Here is a 16,791-nt window from a genome sequence, read left to right on the forward strand (position 1 = left end):
AGCCTCTACTCTAAGCTGAGTACAGCCTACCTGCTAATCAGTCTCTGAACGCATATTCCAGTGGGCTGGGTTGGTGTTTAAGAAAATGCTGGTGCTTTTGAGGTAAGGTATCAGCTGTTGGTAAATTATGCCAAAGTGTTTTTTTTTTTTTTAATATAAGATAGATTTGATGGACAGCTACTATCTCTCCCCGCAAAGTGATTTCTACTAAGAGGGCCCTAGTCAATATACTGTTCGAGGGCCCAGAAACAATAGCGGCACCTCTGATCACAGGTACCTGCAATTCACCAAAAATAGGCCTACATGTTGTTTTTTTTTTTTTTTTTGTAATACGCTTAGGACATAAAACCAGTTTTTTCTAACCTTCCCCTGCTTAAATAAATTCCATGTTTTAGGAAACTGATGTTGATGACTGGAAGGCAACGGAACCGATGTTGTTGTTATGGTCCTTAGTCTGATAGCAACATCTTGTGGCGAATATTGTACATTACCGTCTAAAATTCCAATAGTAGTTCTCAATAGTACAGTAGTATTCCAATTCCAATAGTAGTATTAAAAACACTCACTGCATTATAGAAGAGAAGGATAGGCTCCTTGTGCAAAACGTAAAGAGGAAACGTCTACAATAGGTCTAGTATGTCTAATAAAGTGATCTAGGAATGTCTATTATCAAAATATAGCATTTATTTCCCCAGGCCTCTACATAAAACCAAATAAATAAAACATTTAGTTATTTATCAAAGCCTCTGAATAAATACTAACCTAAAACTAATAAATACATACATTAAATTAATAAATACATTTCTGGTGTGTGAACCTATGCAAAAAAAAAGAAAAGAAAAAAAAGCACACGAATTTTTTTTTTTTTTTCAATACATATTGCCCCTTTCTTATTCACATTCATTCCCTTGTATAATTGTATCAGCATATAGACCTTTTTGTACATATTTTGTCTATCTTGTCTACTGTGGGCAGTAAATGTTATTTGTGAATCTAAAAAAAATACACTTTATTTTCTGTGGGTTTTATATATATAAATGTATATAAATGTAATAATTTATATAACGGAAAGATTCATGCCTGTGGCTCATTCTCGGCACAGCAGCGAATCTGCCCTTGTGTACAGCGGGCGGCTGTCGCCTTCTCCATTTCCGCGTTATTTCCAGGTTTAAAACGCTCCTATGGATCCGTGGAGCTCTTTTTAAAGCCTATCGACAATTTTTTACTTTCATATCATGCTTTTATAATTTGAATGGTGCTCCCGTGGAGGACATATAACCACAAGCGTCGATAACTTGACTAGATTATGTTGTATATTGTTGGAAACTGTGAATTTAGCGGATTCAGAAATTGTTAAACTGGTCCGGCTAAATTAGTTAGCAAGCTATCACTTGGTCCCGGCGGTATTTGTGCTGAATAAAACCATGGCAGATGCCAACGATGGCGAGAGGGTAGACGAAAACGAGCTGAGGGGGGCTGCCGGTGGTGAAGGTAAGACGAGGAACAACTTTAAAACTAATTAGAGTGACTTCTGTGAACTAGCCATCCTTTTCGAGCTCTTTGCACTCGGCGTGACGTCACGCTGTTCTTCGAGTAACTACTCTTTCTTCTAAACACCTTCATAGAGCTACATACTACAAAGAGCGATGTTACGGTGACGGTGTATGGTGATTTTAAGTTAAATGAGTTCGTCGTGTCTCCTATTTAGGCTAATAATCATTGTCGTTTCAGTTATTATGGAATTTCCTGTGACGTCATAATAAAGTAAGCGAGTCTGACGTATCGTCCCCTTGGAATTATAAGGTTCTATCTGACATTTTTGTCAAAATTGAGTTATTCACATATTCTTATTCTGTGTCAACGTATTTACATTGTGTGATAGATTTTTTTTAATGTTGTGTACATTATGGGAATTTTTATTTAAAAAACAATAAGGTTCTATCTACACAGTCAAATGGAACACACAAACTTTGAAGCTCAATATCTCAAAACTACTCGGAATGCAGATAGAACCTTATAATTCCAAGGGGACGGTATGTCAAAAATAGTGGTGCGGATTTCGAGACTCGAATGTTTTCAGTCACTTCACTAATAATTTATTTAGTCAGTCTTTAAAGTAAAAAAAAAAAAAAAATTTTTTGCCAGTTTATTCAAAAGAATCATTAAAAACGAATTCCTTCACAAACGAAACACCCACTAGAAGACATTCACATTCAGACGCTTTAATAGCATTCAGACATTAATGACATCCTGCAAAGGGCCAATAAGACTCTAAAACAAGGCTGTTGTTTAAAATGAAAGCATGCACATTAAAGCTGTCTTTCTAAAATAAGATAGGATTACACAAACAACCTTTAAACAAGGTATTGACAAGAAGAGAGAAAACCTGAAGTGAGAATTCAGTAATAATAAGGTCATATGGATACACCACAGACAAACATTCTCAAACCCATGTCATAAACCAGCTAGTATCAAAACAGGAAGTTGTTCCCAATTGAGGTCAGTGTTCACCACACGTGTAATAAACTCTCACCCCACTATCACACCCAGGAATACAAACTTTGAACTTGTAACCTTTATAAAATATTCATGATATAAACATTAGTTTCCACTTATTTTCAGATGTCATGGATGAGGTGATCATCGAACAGGGTGCAGTTCTACTAAGAGGGTAAACTCATGTAATCCTTATATATTTTTAATATAGGTTGTCTATGTGTTGAATGTTTATACGTGAATTTGTGAATTAATGCATCTCTCCAATGTTACTGTGCTTTGGTTTCACATGAAGGTATGTTATTGAACGAGTTACTGTAGAGCATCCAGCTATTCGTGTGAGCCATGAGGATTTAGGAGGACGACCTCAGGAAGCAGATGATCCTCAAATCAAAGAGGTTGTAGATCAACTTTTGAAGATAGCCGACGACCTTAACAAGAATGCTGAACTGCAACAGTATGTTTTTAATTTTATTTCAGCTTACTTATCTTTTTATGAATATGAGGTTTTGTGATGTTGAAAGGATACTAAAAGGAACTAAAGCGTCTAATCTAGTTTAATCTTATTATAATGACTTCCTATAGTATAATTAGTCACATTACACACAAAGCATTTTCTCTTAAAGGGATCATATGATGTTGCTAAAAAGAACATTATTTTATGTATTTATTTGTGTATACATTATTGTTTCTCCTTTCTGAAACACGTCTTTTTTTTACAAAGCTCATCGTTCTGAAAAGCGAGGTGTGCTCTGATTGGCCAGCTATCCCGTGCATTGTGATTGGCCGAATCCCTCAAGCGTGTGACGGAAATGTTACGCCCCTTGTCATACTGTGATGCGTGTCCCGGTCAAAACACAAGTGCGATAAGACAAAACCAATAAAACCCAGTACAAACGAGGCATTTGTTGCATCCACTGGGGATATTATTACGGATTATAATGACTTATACTGTGTTTTTCCGTGTTGCGTTGCATCGTGCCACGTAAACATAAAACCATGTCTGCATTTTTGATCGGAGAAACGACAAACAACAAGCGCTACTCTACACCAGCGGTTCTCAATTCCAGTCCTCGCGCCCCGCAGCTCTGCATATTTTGCATGTCTCTTGTAAGGGTGGTTTCCCTACAGTGGTTCAGGCTGCAGGATTCCCGAATGACTAAAGAAACATTGTCAGCATGATGGTATAAAACTGTACATTTCTAGTCTATTACCACCCACTGCCACTTGTACCAACGATTGAAATAAGTGCAGTTGCAATAGCTAAATATGTGGGAGAGCGTTGCTATTAAGTGACTATATTGTATTGCAATAGGTAGCACTTTAATGTTAATGTTGAATCAAGACTAGTTAGCAACATAATAATTGAAATGGTTTAATAACAATATTTTGAAAATAGTTGGGTTTGGGTAGGGTTTGTAGATTTAGTTTTGTACAGCATGTATGTAAAATATTACCTGTGAGAGAAAGGAGGGGGGGATAGAGAGAGGGAGAGAAGGCAGAGCCTCAAGAAGAGAACTCCAGCGAAGAAAAAAGGCATCAAAGAGAAAGAGACAGAGCAACAGTTACTCTTCTTTTATCCCTTCCTTGACCATGTGACTAAAAACCAAATGTGAGACAGTCAAACTGACCAATCAGCAGTTTACAGCTTCACCCACTGGGCAAGAGGTGTGACAGTTAGCAGACCCCCGATGTATACACATGTTGGCCTACAGGCCTTGATTGATATCAGCACTTCTGTGCCTTCAGGAATGCCAAATGTCCCTTTTGTTACTCAAGGTAGGTTTGGGACAGGAAAACAGAAGTCTTTGATCATTTTTGACCCTACACTCTCTTTGTTAACACACCTGATTCAGATAATCAGCTCGTTAGAAGTGAGCTCCGTGCATGAACTGTGTTCCCATTAGCCGCTTTTCCACTGTCGGGCCAGTGCGAGCCAGGGCTTTAAACGGGCCGAGCAGGGCTAATAGCCCTGGACCTGTAGCACCAGGCCAAAATAGCGCTGCGTTTCCACCGTCGGGCCAGAAGCTCCGCTGAGCTTCACTAAAACCCACCCTTTACACGCCTCTCAGGAGCAACGTCACGCAACCCTATCATTTCATCAACAAAGAGAAGTTATCAGAAAACTATTAAGAAATAAGTCACTGGAACTAGCGCGATCACAAAACGAACACGATGTTTGTTATATTTTAATGACATAGGCTACGCGGAGCTGAACTCGAGACGAGACTTATGACAGATAGAAAATGTTAATAAATAAATACACGATTGTGATAGAAAATACACGATTGTGATAGAGAATAAGAAGCTGACGTCTGATTTCTTCAAGTGGTCGTATTTACCATGTTTACTATGGTAACGTTAATGCCTATCGTGCATAGTCTTTTGCATCGCTTATTAATATTTCTGACCTTGTATGGTGATTATAATCCACAGCGGATCAAGTTATTTTAAACACTCGCTGCTGACTGAAAGTGAGTTTTGAGCTCAACTTATTTTAAAAAGTGTTTAATGCTGGTGTTATAGCTGTTAGCTTTTTGAAATGATCCACGGCACTGACGCACTCCAGACGCGGAGAAACTCCACCTTTGTTTATAACCACTCCTCTTACCCCAGCTGGCCCGCTTTGGCCTAAGGTTTTCATCGGGCCAAAAAACCCGGCCCGAGGAAGCACCGGAAGTGACAATGGAAATGCGATTGGCCCTGGCACGCACTAGCATGCCCGCTTTTGGCCCAACAGTGGAAACGCGGCTATTGACATGGTCTCTACACAGTGTTCATTGCTTCCTACTCCCTGAGCAGGGGAAATCTGTTGAAGTTTACCTTACTTCGGAACATTCATTCACGGATTTGCGCTGCACAACGTCTTCACACACAGACAAGTGTGACATCATATACCTTTGTAAATTAATACAATTTAAATTCATGTCTCGCACACTTCAATGCACTTTGAATGGAACATATACGTTCACTTCAAACTTGAGTCATGGCGAAATATCCTGTGATGTGATGTCCACTTCGCAGGGTACTTACATTCAAATATAACAAACGACTGAAGCCATAAGAGAAACATACTAAATGTACAGAGCAGGGGGGCGCGAGGACTGGAATTGAGGACCTCTGCTCTACACTGCTCAAAACTCGTGTTTGAATCATCAGTGGCAAATCCTTTACATATGTAAATGTACTTACAGACTGTGAGTCAGAACAGCCGGCATTGTAGGCTTCTCTCCCAGGATCAGGAAACAGTCCTCCATAAAATGCGTTGCACACAACTGAATATTTGGGTTGAACTCTTCTGGAACAGTGTTGTAAATGCAACTTAACCACTGATTTCTAGTTGTGTCCTCTTTTGGAAGGCCAAACAAAGTATTTTCGCTTTCACAACAAAACAGCGTCCCAACGATATGGCGCCGGCGGGAATAGAGAGAATCAAAGGTTAAACCTTCTCTCTTTGCATGAACATTTGGGCGGCGTTATGCAAATCTTCCCACATCGTGACGTAGACATGTGGGGTCATGTTTAAATGAGGCTTTTTAGGAGGGCGTGGATGAGTCTTTTATAAAGAATATCTCTTTGGATTTAAGAATTTAGTCTTTGCAACTTTACAGATCTTCTTTATGCACCAAGAGCTTGTAACACTCCAAAGAGAAAGGAAAACTTAAAATCGCATCATATAAATCCTTTAAACGAGATCAGTCTGATGAATATTTTTTTTCTTGGTAAGAACTGTATTTTTATTTTATTAATTTATTTTTGTGTGAAATAGAAACTGAAATAGTCAATGTTTTTTAATGGTTTACTTAAGATTTTATGTAAAGCTGCATTCAGTCATTTTTGTGTGTTGCACATTTGCCTGGGACTTAAGCTGACACCTAATGGCGTGGATGTAAAAGCAAAGGTTTCCAGTTACAGACGCTATTGTAAAAATTCTAGCTTTAAGTTTTTCTACGAAAGAAAGTTTCTGGTAAAAGGAGGTTACCAAGATAAAGGAAGTAGTATTGTCATGTGATCTAAATAAAAAAAAAAAAAAAAGCTTTTATTAAAGGGATACTCCACCCCAAAATGGAAATTTTGTCATTAATCACTTACCCCCATGTTAAAGATCACAGAAATCTATGAATGTTTTTAGGCTAGTCATAAAAGTTATAGAAACCATCACAGACACCAGACTTTCAGGAATTTCAACATAAGGGCTTTTTTTTTTTACACCGCTGTCTCGAACCTTGTATTTGGCCAGTTTGAAGAAAGCCTCACCAATACAAACCTGACCAGCCAGGCATTTGCGATCACAGGAATTTGTAAGACACTATGAACGCAGATGGGTGACATTAAAGGAGATGGCTCCAGATCGGCAATGTAGCATTTGATTTCCCAACAAGGCCCATAGCTCAGCATGGAATTAATTTGCTGAGTGCATAAACTGTATTTTCCTGCGCTTAAACCTGCCAGTCTAAAGGAAATGCTGTGTATGGCGTTTGAGGTAATTTGTGAATTACCATATACTTATAGTCTAAATAATTCTGGATCATCCGGTTCAAATGAGAGGTAGAGCTTGGTGTCATCAGCATAGCCATGGTAGGAAAAACTATGTGCCTGAATGATGGGTCCCAGAGATGTAGGGTATATAGAGAAGAGAAGGGGTCCAAGAACTGATCCCTGGGGAACCCCAGTGACCAGTTGATATGATTTGGATATTTTTTCCCCCAAGCCACCCTGAAGGACGTACCTGTGAGTTAAGACTTAGGCCCTGTCGACACGAACACAGTTATTTTTAAAACCACAGCTTTTTATATGCGGTTAGGCCATTTGTCCACACACAAATGCAGCACCAGTTCACTGAAACTGAACGTTTTTGAAAACGCCTGCCAGGGTGAAGATTTTCAAAAACTCTAGTTGCAGTGTTATCATGTAGACAGCAGAATCTGAGTTTTTGGCTTGTGACGTCGGTGTCTGCGCTGTTATCTCCGCCTACGGGAAACTTTTTCAGGCTTCTGATTGGCCAACATGGCTTTACGTTTGAGATTAGATCGCCACCTGTTGGTTTGGCATGCTCTTGACAGTGCATCAAATCTCGGATGGAAATTTTTTTTAAACCGGAAGAAGGAAAAACTCAGTTTATAAAAATACCCGTGTACGTGTGGACATGGCCTTAAACCAGCGAAGTGCAGTTCCGTTGATGCCCAGCGATGAGAGGGTTCACAGAAGGATTTGATGATTTACAGTGTTGAACGCAGCAGATCTAGGAAAATTAGAACTGAAGATTTGGACTCTGCTTTTGCACTCCATTGCGCTCCAGTGACTGACAGCAAAGCAGTTTTAGTTGAACACTTTTAAATCCAGATTGGTTATTGTTCAGCAGGTTGTTCTGTGAAAGGAAGCAGGACACTTGATTGAACATAACATGTATCCCTTTAAAGGGCCTCATGCTCATTGTGTACAGTATTTGTCCAATCATTGTTATTTATCTCTCAAATGTGTAAAAAAGAACATTAAGACAAGGTTTAAAATGCTACAGCGTGAAAACTCAAAACCTGACAACCCAGGATTGGTTACTAAACCAGGATGCATTCTGAACAGTGTACAATATAGAACAAGATAACTAATCTTTGTCACCACCAAATGTTAGCAAAATGATTATGAATTGGTCATTTGTATTGAAAAATGGGTAGTGGTCCATATGGGTGTTGATTTGTTTAAGAAGGTATGGTTGAAGAGTTTGGGAAGCCCATATAACATACAACTTTTTTCCCCTCACAGTCTCATCAGCACTGTGCAATCAAACTGCGCTCAGGACGTCTTCATGACTGTGGCCAGGAGCATCTTTGAGGATGGCATTAACTGGGGACGTATTGTGGCACTGTTTCACCTCGCGTATAGGCTCATTTACCAGGTGAAACTCTTAATCTGCTTTTTAAAACAGAATTTTAGTATTCTTTATTCATTTGTTCATCTTTGAATTATTTTAATTGAAAATGTGAACATATTGCCCCACCATTTGTTTTTCAATCAAAGTGCTGTGGTATTGCATGAATAATTGAGAAAAGGAAATGAAAACCCCATCAATGCAAATGCATGATTGTTGATGAATCAGATTTATTAAGGGATGCTTAATTCTTTTGGATAATGCAGATGTATAAACATGATCTTTTATTTCTTTAGGCTCTGACTCAGAACCACTTTGACATTATCAAGAGGATCATTAGCTGGGTTTTACAGTTTATCAAGGAAAACATTTCTGCCTGGATCAGACAGCAAGGAGGATGGGTAAGTTGCTGTTTGTGTGTGTGCGTCTGGCCACCCATGTGGAGCCACACAGGTCGAGCCAGACATGGGCCACCACACACAGAGAGACGCACCCACTTGGGCCAGGAAGTACATAAGCACAAACCCAGACACATGCCTTCTAGGAATATCCAGACACAAAACACACTGACTTAGCATGGCATGCAACCACATACCAGTGGTCTGATCTGTCTTTATAAATTGCATATTAAGAATGCAAATTTTTGATTTTCACATCATGTAAGAGTTGATGTTGTCATACTTCAGTAAGATGCGATTTGCATGTGTGCTGCAGAGCCTCCACCAGGCTAGCTTCAGTTCCCGGGCCCACTCAAGTTTAATAGCACACATATGATCATAAAGGAAGCAGAATGTGGGGTGCTGGGTTTTGACTTCAAACAGTCAGGCGTCATGGACCATACTGTGGCCCTGAGAACTGAAATACAGTGAGCATGTGACAATATTTACAGTGTGCTTAGCAGCATGAGCCCAAAGAATGCAAACCCAACCAGGAAGATTTGAAAAAGATCAGGCACCTGCTGTTTACAGTATTGTACTGCAGGGGAATGTGCCACCAGTCATGTATAACCATTAGGCAGTTGTGGCCTAATGGTTAGAGAGTTGGACTTGTAACCCAAAGGTCATGGGTTCGATTGTCAATACCGGAAGGAATTGTTGGTGGGGGGAGTGATTGAACAGCCCTCTTTTCCACCCTTAACGCCCACGACTGAGGTGCCCTTGAGCAAGTCACTGATCCCCTAATTGCTCCCTGGGCGCTGCAGCAAAAGTATATGCCCACTGCTCTGGGTGTGTTTACAGTATTATTGTGCATAATTAATTGTGTGTGTGTGTGTGTGTGTGTGTGTGTGTGTATTCAATACTTACACTTGTACCATACTTGGCTTCACGTCACTTCATCTTATGGTTCAAACATTGTTTGTAGTACCATATCTACTAAATTATTGGCATTATATTTGGATTGTATAGCCAGAAGTGTTAAGTTTTATGCTTTGACTGTCATTTATATGTGTGATTTACCCCAGGCATTGATGCACATCAGCAAATATTAATTAGGCTTGTTATTTACTACACCAAATTGTAATAAATTGAACAAAACTTTATAAGGAATGAATAACTCCCAACTACATCTACTATACTAAACATCAATATCTACTACATCTATATACACTCATATATAGATAGATAGATAAGTAGATAGATAGATCAACTTCTTGATTGTTTATATCATTGTATAATTTTAACCATATCATATAATTTTTCTGGGTATTTATTCCTTCTGAAAAGTATCAAAAAAGTCCTTATTCAATGAAAAGCTTCCCCTCCAGCACTGCTGTCTAATAATCTCATTAGCATTTGTGTAATTTAAACAGTGTTTTCCAGTTTTTGAATTTTGACTGCACTGGTTCCATTCATTTGTGTAGTTATGAAAAACTTCCACTTACGGCAAAAAAAAAGCCCATATTTGTCTTCCATGGAAGAAAGTCATAGAGATTATGATTATTGATTATAGATTATTGGATGGATGTCATTCAGAGTCTTAAAAATGTGTTCAAATGCAGGGTGTATCTAATGCTTTCTCTGCCTTGTGTTGCAGGAGGGCATTTTCCGCAACGTGTCAAGATGGCGTACTGTGTCTTTCATCGCTGCGATGGCATTCATTGCAGCTGTTGTTTACTGGAGAAGAACGCGTTAAGATAAAAGTGAAAGACATGCCAGATTCATAATTCTCACAAATGTGATATCAAAACTCATATTAAAAGCAATACAGTGTGTAAGTTGTGCAATCAAGTGGACCAATCACGAGTCATACAGACCAATCATGCTTCATGCCTTACTTTGTTTAAAGACTTAAACAAAAACAGCTACTTCAGAAGATACTGTAACCTTTTACTAAGAATTTCTATTTTTCTAAACAATCCCTGTCGGCTGTTGTTGTGTCTGCCATTTTTAGTACAGTTGAGGCAAGGAACATCTTTCGCTTTGATTTATTTATTTAAGGGATGTGTTGCTATACTTTTTCTCCACCAGTGCCTTTTACTCTGTACATTTTTTTTTCTGGCTCAGGTATCAATTTTTTAATGTGCCACATAACATACCAGCCCTACCTCGAATCAGCTAAATATCTGAGACTAACAGTTTACCAAACGTTTTTAAAATTATTACATCAGGAATACAGGGACAGGGCTGAAAAAGAGGTAACATTAAAAATATTAAGCCTTTTTTAAAGAAAGTTCAATAAAGGTTTAAAATGCAGTTTTAATGGTGTAAATGATTGAAAGGTTCAGCATGCTATTGGTGAAATACAGTGAATGTGGACGATAATTCTTGCACACCTTGAAATAAATATGACAATGAATTACTGAGAGATGTCTGTGTATATTCTTTCATATATATTGATGTGATGTTGTTTCTCTTAACCCAAACTATTTGTTTTTGGACATGTACCAATTATAATTCTGTGCTATTCTGTAAGGTTCCTTTAGTACATATTTAAAAATAAAGGTTTTTAATTGGCATCAGTGGTTCCATTGAGGCTCTTTTTTTTCTATTGCACAAAAAAAAAAAAAAAAAAAAGTTTCCACCAGACTTCTCTTGTTCCTTCCAACCAGAGCTCAGTTTCACTCATAAGCTAAAGCATATGGGCTGCTGGTAGGTGACATAAATATACTGTATATAACAATACCTAATAATAAATGGAGTACCCGAAAAAGACACTTAAACCACAATGACAAATGTGTGGATTTCATTTGCATAAATAAAATATCAAATGGCATCTGCAAATAAATTTAGTACATTTCAGATTCTCCTGTGCATCTCATGATATATTAGCTCAACACATCTAAATCACAGCTTTTATGTTCAATAATTGGACAGTAAAATTATGAAATGACGTGTTACCACAAGATGTCATGTTAAACTCAATGTTAAACTTGGTATTTCGTTCACTGAACAACCACATGGATGAATAATATTAAAGCAGTGTTATTTGATTATTATTAATGTACTATTGGTTTTAATTCTCTTTTCTGTTTTCACTTTAATTTTAGTTAAAGTTTTAGCAATTGTGTTTTGTATTTTTTTATAACAATAAAATCTGAAATATCTAAAAATGAATTTAAGTTTAATATTTAAGTTTAATATTTTATATCAGTTCATTTTTAATTTATTTCAAGTAATGAGAATTTATATATATATATATATATATATATATATATATATATATATATATATATATATATATATATATATATATATGTGTTATTATTGGTTATTGTTATTATTTTTTTTTTTTTTTTTTTTTGCTGAATTAGCCAGTTTGACGTGTCTGACAAAATACTTTCTGCTTTAAGACAGGGTTATTATCTTATTATTATTATTATTATTATTATTATTATTATTATTATTATTATTATTGATTAATGATATAAAAAAAAAAACTGTCAAAGCAGGAATTTTTTTTTTTTTTTTTTTTTTTTTTTGATGGAACTCAAGTTTTATTAACTAATTTATCATAGACAAAAAGAAGACAGAACATAAGACCATAAAATCCATTTTAATTTTCATGCGTTTTTATTTTGCATGTATTGCCAATTTTTTTTTGACATTAACTTGAAATCCATCAGTCAAAATCATCAAAACTAATCCATATGCTTTCATGTCTACATGTTATGCACTTGGGGCATTTATACAGAATAATTTTCTTTATTATATTGCTTATTGTTCATTGTTATGCTACTACAGTACACATTCCTTTGCTTTTTAGGATTTACGTCAGTACTTCCTATCCATGACAGTGGCTTTGAGCCTATTGACGCCATATGCATTTCAAGGGCGATAGCAGCAGCCGGCCCGTGTCTGTGTTAGCTCAGCTGTTAGAAGACTACAGACTGGATCTCCAGCAGGACAATGACCAAAGTTTTCAGAACTCAGATTTCACATTATCACACGATAATGCCATTTATTAAACACATGCTGCAGTTATGCAATCTGTGGCTTTTTAAATGTACAAGAGCTTTAAATCAGATTGGCTTGATTGGATGTCTTTAATTGTTAATAGGCAAAATGTCCATTATTGTCAATAGTTTAGCGATGTATGAAGGAGCTCACAGAGAAGTCACTTTCAAACCAAGCAGTTTTTTGTTGGTCAACACGGATATTTGGTGTGATGAACCTGAAAACGTTGCTGAATTTGGTGGGAAAATCTACCTCAAGTGCTCAGCCATCTTTAGAATTTTGTCTAGTAGCTCTAGAATCACTGTTGAAGAGTAATTAGCTGGTGAACTTGAAATGGATTTACTTATTGTAGAGTTAACGAAAGTTATCATGTGCATAATGTCCAAAGCGGATGTCATAACAAATGTCAGTAGACCGGGAAGATTTAAAAAATTTGTATACTAACTACTTGATGCTGTGGAAATACAAAGACAGCGAGCACAGTGTTCAAATGGGGCAGAGCTACATAAGATATATAATTGACATGAAAATTATTAAATCAAACAAAATTCATAGCATACCATTTGGTAAAAGAATCCGTGCCAGAGTCAAATACACACCTTAACATTCATATTTATGTTTACATTTAGTAGACACTTTTATCCAAAGCAACTTAGAAAAGATGAACAAAGCAATTCATCAAAGAGCCAACAATCGTAGTACACAATGCCAGATTTATTATATATCAGTCATAAAAAAATTAATCACTCCCTAAAAATATAAGCAGACATTACAGACTGTAGGTTACTTAAACAAGCCATTTTAAGTCCCTTATCTCTTGTCATCTGTCATGAGCACAATCAGTAGCCTAAGGGTGGGTGTCTTACGTTCAGACAGGCCTCATAAAGGAGAGATATTTCCTTGAGGAAACTGTCATGACTTGTTATACTCGGGTCTCACTGAAGGGAACTACTTTGAGCAGTAACCTTTCTATTGTTTGGGTGAAACTCTAGTCATTGGTCAAAGGTTATACTTAGCAATGACTCAGTATAAGGCCCCTGTTGAGAGCGACCTCTGTAGTTGTCACTATCCTTATGGAGCTGGACCCCCATGGACAAGCATGCAACCATCTCTGACGCAAAGGAGAGCCCACTGGGAAAAGCAAAGGGGGGAGTGTGGAACCCCAGCTGTGGATCATCTAGACAAACCACATGACTTGGACGTAGCAGTTTCTTCTATGTCCGGTTATTAAAAATGAAACGATTGGGTTGTGCAGCTTTCTCACCACCCACACATTGCTGTGAAGGTACACATTGCTGTTGGGGGCCGACCTCATTTGTAGTGCTACAGATGGCATGCTGTGCAATGCATCATCTTTTACACTTATTTAGCAACAAGTCAGCTCTCCTCAACCTCAAGTTTACCTGGCTGCTATTGAGGATTATTTCAAATCCACAAATAAACAAATGAGTCAGTGCTAGTGAGTAGAGCAACTTCAGAGTGTTTTATGACAACTTTTATTGACTTAAAGGGGTCATATGATGCGATTTCAATTTTTCCTTTCTCCTTGGAGGGTTACAAGCTCTTGGTGCATGAAGAAGATCTGTAAAGTTGCAAAGACTAAAGTCTCAAATCAGAAAATATATTCTTTTATAAAAGTTAAGAGTCAACCACGTCCCCCCTAAAACAGCTCATTCTAACACGCCCCCACATGTCTACGTCATGATGGGAAGATTTGCATAACACCACCCAAATGTTCACGCAAAGAAAGGAGTAACTTTTATTCTCGCTGTTGCCGACACTGCCATTATGTGGAGACGCTGTGTGTTTCAATGTGAAAGCGAGTGGGGCAATTCCAACTTCGCGAGGAGACTCTGGCGCTTTTGACTCACAGTCTGTAAGTATGTTTACATATTTAAAGGGTTTTCCACTGATGATTCAAACGCGAGTTTTGAGCAGTGTAGAGTAGTGCTTGTTGTTTACAGCAAATGCCTCATTTGTAATGGGTTTTACTGGTTTTGTCGCATCGTGCCGGGAGATGGCATCACAGTATGGTAAGGGCCATAACATTTCCGTCAAACACACTGGACAGCTGGCCAATCAGCGTACCACCAAGGGGACCACCAAGGAGTAGAAAAACTAATTTGCTTGTTTTAGCAAAAAGTGGTAATGTTTAAAATATACTTAATAGTTTTGTTTGTTCAGCAACACATAATCCACAAGCAAAACTACTTATTCCACTTTGTTGACTGTGAAAAAATCAGTAGTCTAGGGCCCTATGAAATACGTTTTATTTTTCCCCAAGTTCTGTTTTATTTTTTTCCAAATTACGTTTTTTTTTTCCGTTTTAATTTTTCTTGACTCCTTTTTAATGGTTAAATTAAATTTTATTAATCAAAAAGCATTTCTAATTAATTAAAATCATTAAACTTATACACTTTCACATCAATTTATTACAAGTTTAACAAAAAATTACATGTTTAGGGCCCTATGAAATGTTTTATTTTTTCTTCAACATGTTTTATTGTTACCTAATTCTGTTACCTAATTCATAATAGTTTTAGCATGTCTAATTATTTAAATGCATAAAAAAACTTAATTTATTCACATTTTTCTTAATATAGCCTTATGAAATTAGGGGGAAAAAATTCCCTTCAGAAATTCTGTTGTGTATTTACATTTTTTTGGTTATCAAATGAAAGCATAAAACATTAATTTAATTTATCTTTTAATTATTGAAAATTAAGCAAACTTTATTTTTTGGTAAACAAAGGGGATTTACTATTAAAATTAAAACATGGAAGAAATGTGTGATTATTCCCTAAAAAAATAATGTTTGTTTCTTTTTAGTAGTAGTAGTAGTAGTAGGCTATGTACATTCTGCTGAACAATAGTAATACATTTCTGGCAAATACTTGTCTTTAAATTAAACTGGACTTTCATTTTGACGGGTTGCGGTGAATACCTTTACAGTTCTGTGTATGTGATACGACGCTATTTTTACTCAAATCAAATGGTCAAATACTCATGAAGTGACTCTCAGAGCAGTTGTGGAGATGTTGTTCATGTGTTTATGTCCTTTTTTAGTGAGAGGGCAGATGCTGAAATAACGCGAGCGTCATGTGCGCTTCCATATGTGTGTAATAAACGAAACCGTGCTTCTGTGCCATTCATTAACAGAGATGCAGAACACACAGGATTCATATTTAAATCGATCCAGCTTAATATTTACAGATATTAGTCCATATCGTGATTCGATTTAAGTGTAATGACCTACTTTTGATTCACTCAAAATTTGACAAAATCCGTAACATTCCGTGTTAAACTGTAAATGCCGTTTTTATGACTGAATTCCGCGATTCCATTCGCGTTTTCCGCATCACGGAAATCATAGGGCCCTAGTAGTCATTAATTTTGAACAGACAGAAAGTCTACAGACATTTCCATTCATTTTTTGTCGTGATGCTTGCTGCTGCACAATGGTGCCACATTGTTGTGTCCAATGTTTCTAAATTTTTTATGTACATGTTATAATGGGATTCTTTCATTTACATTTACATTTATTCATTTAGCAGACACTTTTATTATTTCATGTTGTAGACCACAAAATAGCAATTGATTTGCCGTTGAGATACAAGTTTTAACAAAAAACTAAATAAATTATAAAACGATAAACCTCACAATTTAACCTTTAAACCATTTTTTTTAAGAAAAGGGATGAGTCGGAAGTATAAATTATTATATTATTTAAAACGGATTTATATGGGTGAATTTTCGCATTGGTCTGAACAAAAACTGCAGACTGGATTATTGAAAATGCAAATTTATTCTCCACCAGTAGGAGGTGCTTTTTGAAAGTCAGAAATATAGTGGTTTCCCCGGTAATGGCTGTAAACAATGCAGCTCAGCTCATAAACGATACTTTATCAAGTAAAATGAAAATGCGATCAAAACTTTTCTGAAAACAATCGGTTCCCTTCAGAGGTTCATTCATATAAAAACTTGAATTAGTGAGAATGAGAAAATTGTGAAAAAATATAGCCTATATTGAAGAGG

General features: G+C 36.8%; 1 protein-coding gene across 1 annotated transcript; it reads left to right on the forward strand.

Moving 5' to 3' along the window:
- Window positions 1–1,076: 1,076 nt before the first annotated feature.
- zgc:153993 (uncharacterized protein LOC767645 homolog) lies at window positions 1,077–11,162 on the forward strand. The gene is made up of 6 exons (XM_019086857.2): window positions 1,077–1,491; window positions 2,623–2,671; window positions 2,792–2,953; window positions 8,257–8,389; window positions 8,659–8,763; window positions 10,397–11,162. Exons 1-6 carry the CDS (start codon window positions 1,425–1,427, stop codon window positions 10,493–10,495), a joined length of 615 nt encoding a protein of 204 aa, XP_018942402.1. The 5' UTR covers window positions 1,077–1,424; the 3' UTR covers window positions 10,496–11,162.
- Window positions 11,163–16,791: the final 5,629 nt, after the last annotated feature.

Source organism: Cyprinus carpio, chromosome A7 (assembly GCF_018340385.1).
Source record: "Cyprinus carpio isolate SPL01 chromosome A7, ASM1834038v1, whole genome shotgun sequence".
NCBI lineage: Eukaryota > Metazoa > Chordata > Actinopteri > Cypriniformes > Cyprinidae > Cyprinus > Cyprinus carpio.

Bases quoted from the DNA above. Each gene is read 5' to 3' on its own strand.
- zgc:153993 (XM_019086857.2), top strand. From the start codon at position 1,425: ATGGCAGATGCCAACGATGGCGAGAGGGTAGACGAAAACGAGCTGAGG. The intron at 8,390-8,658 runs GTGAAACTCTTA...TTATTTCTTTAG, and splicing joins CGTATAGGCTCATTTACCAG to GCTCTGACTCAGAACCACTT. The intron at 8,764-10,396 runs GTAAGTTGCTGT...CTTGTGTTGCAG, and splicing joins TCAGACAGCAAGGAGGATGG to GAGGGCATTTTCCGCAACGT.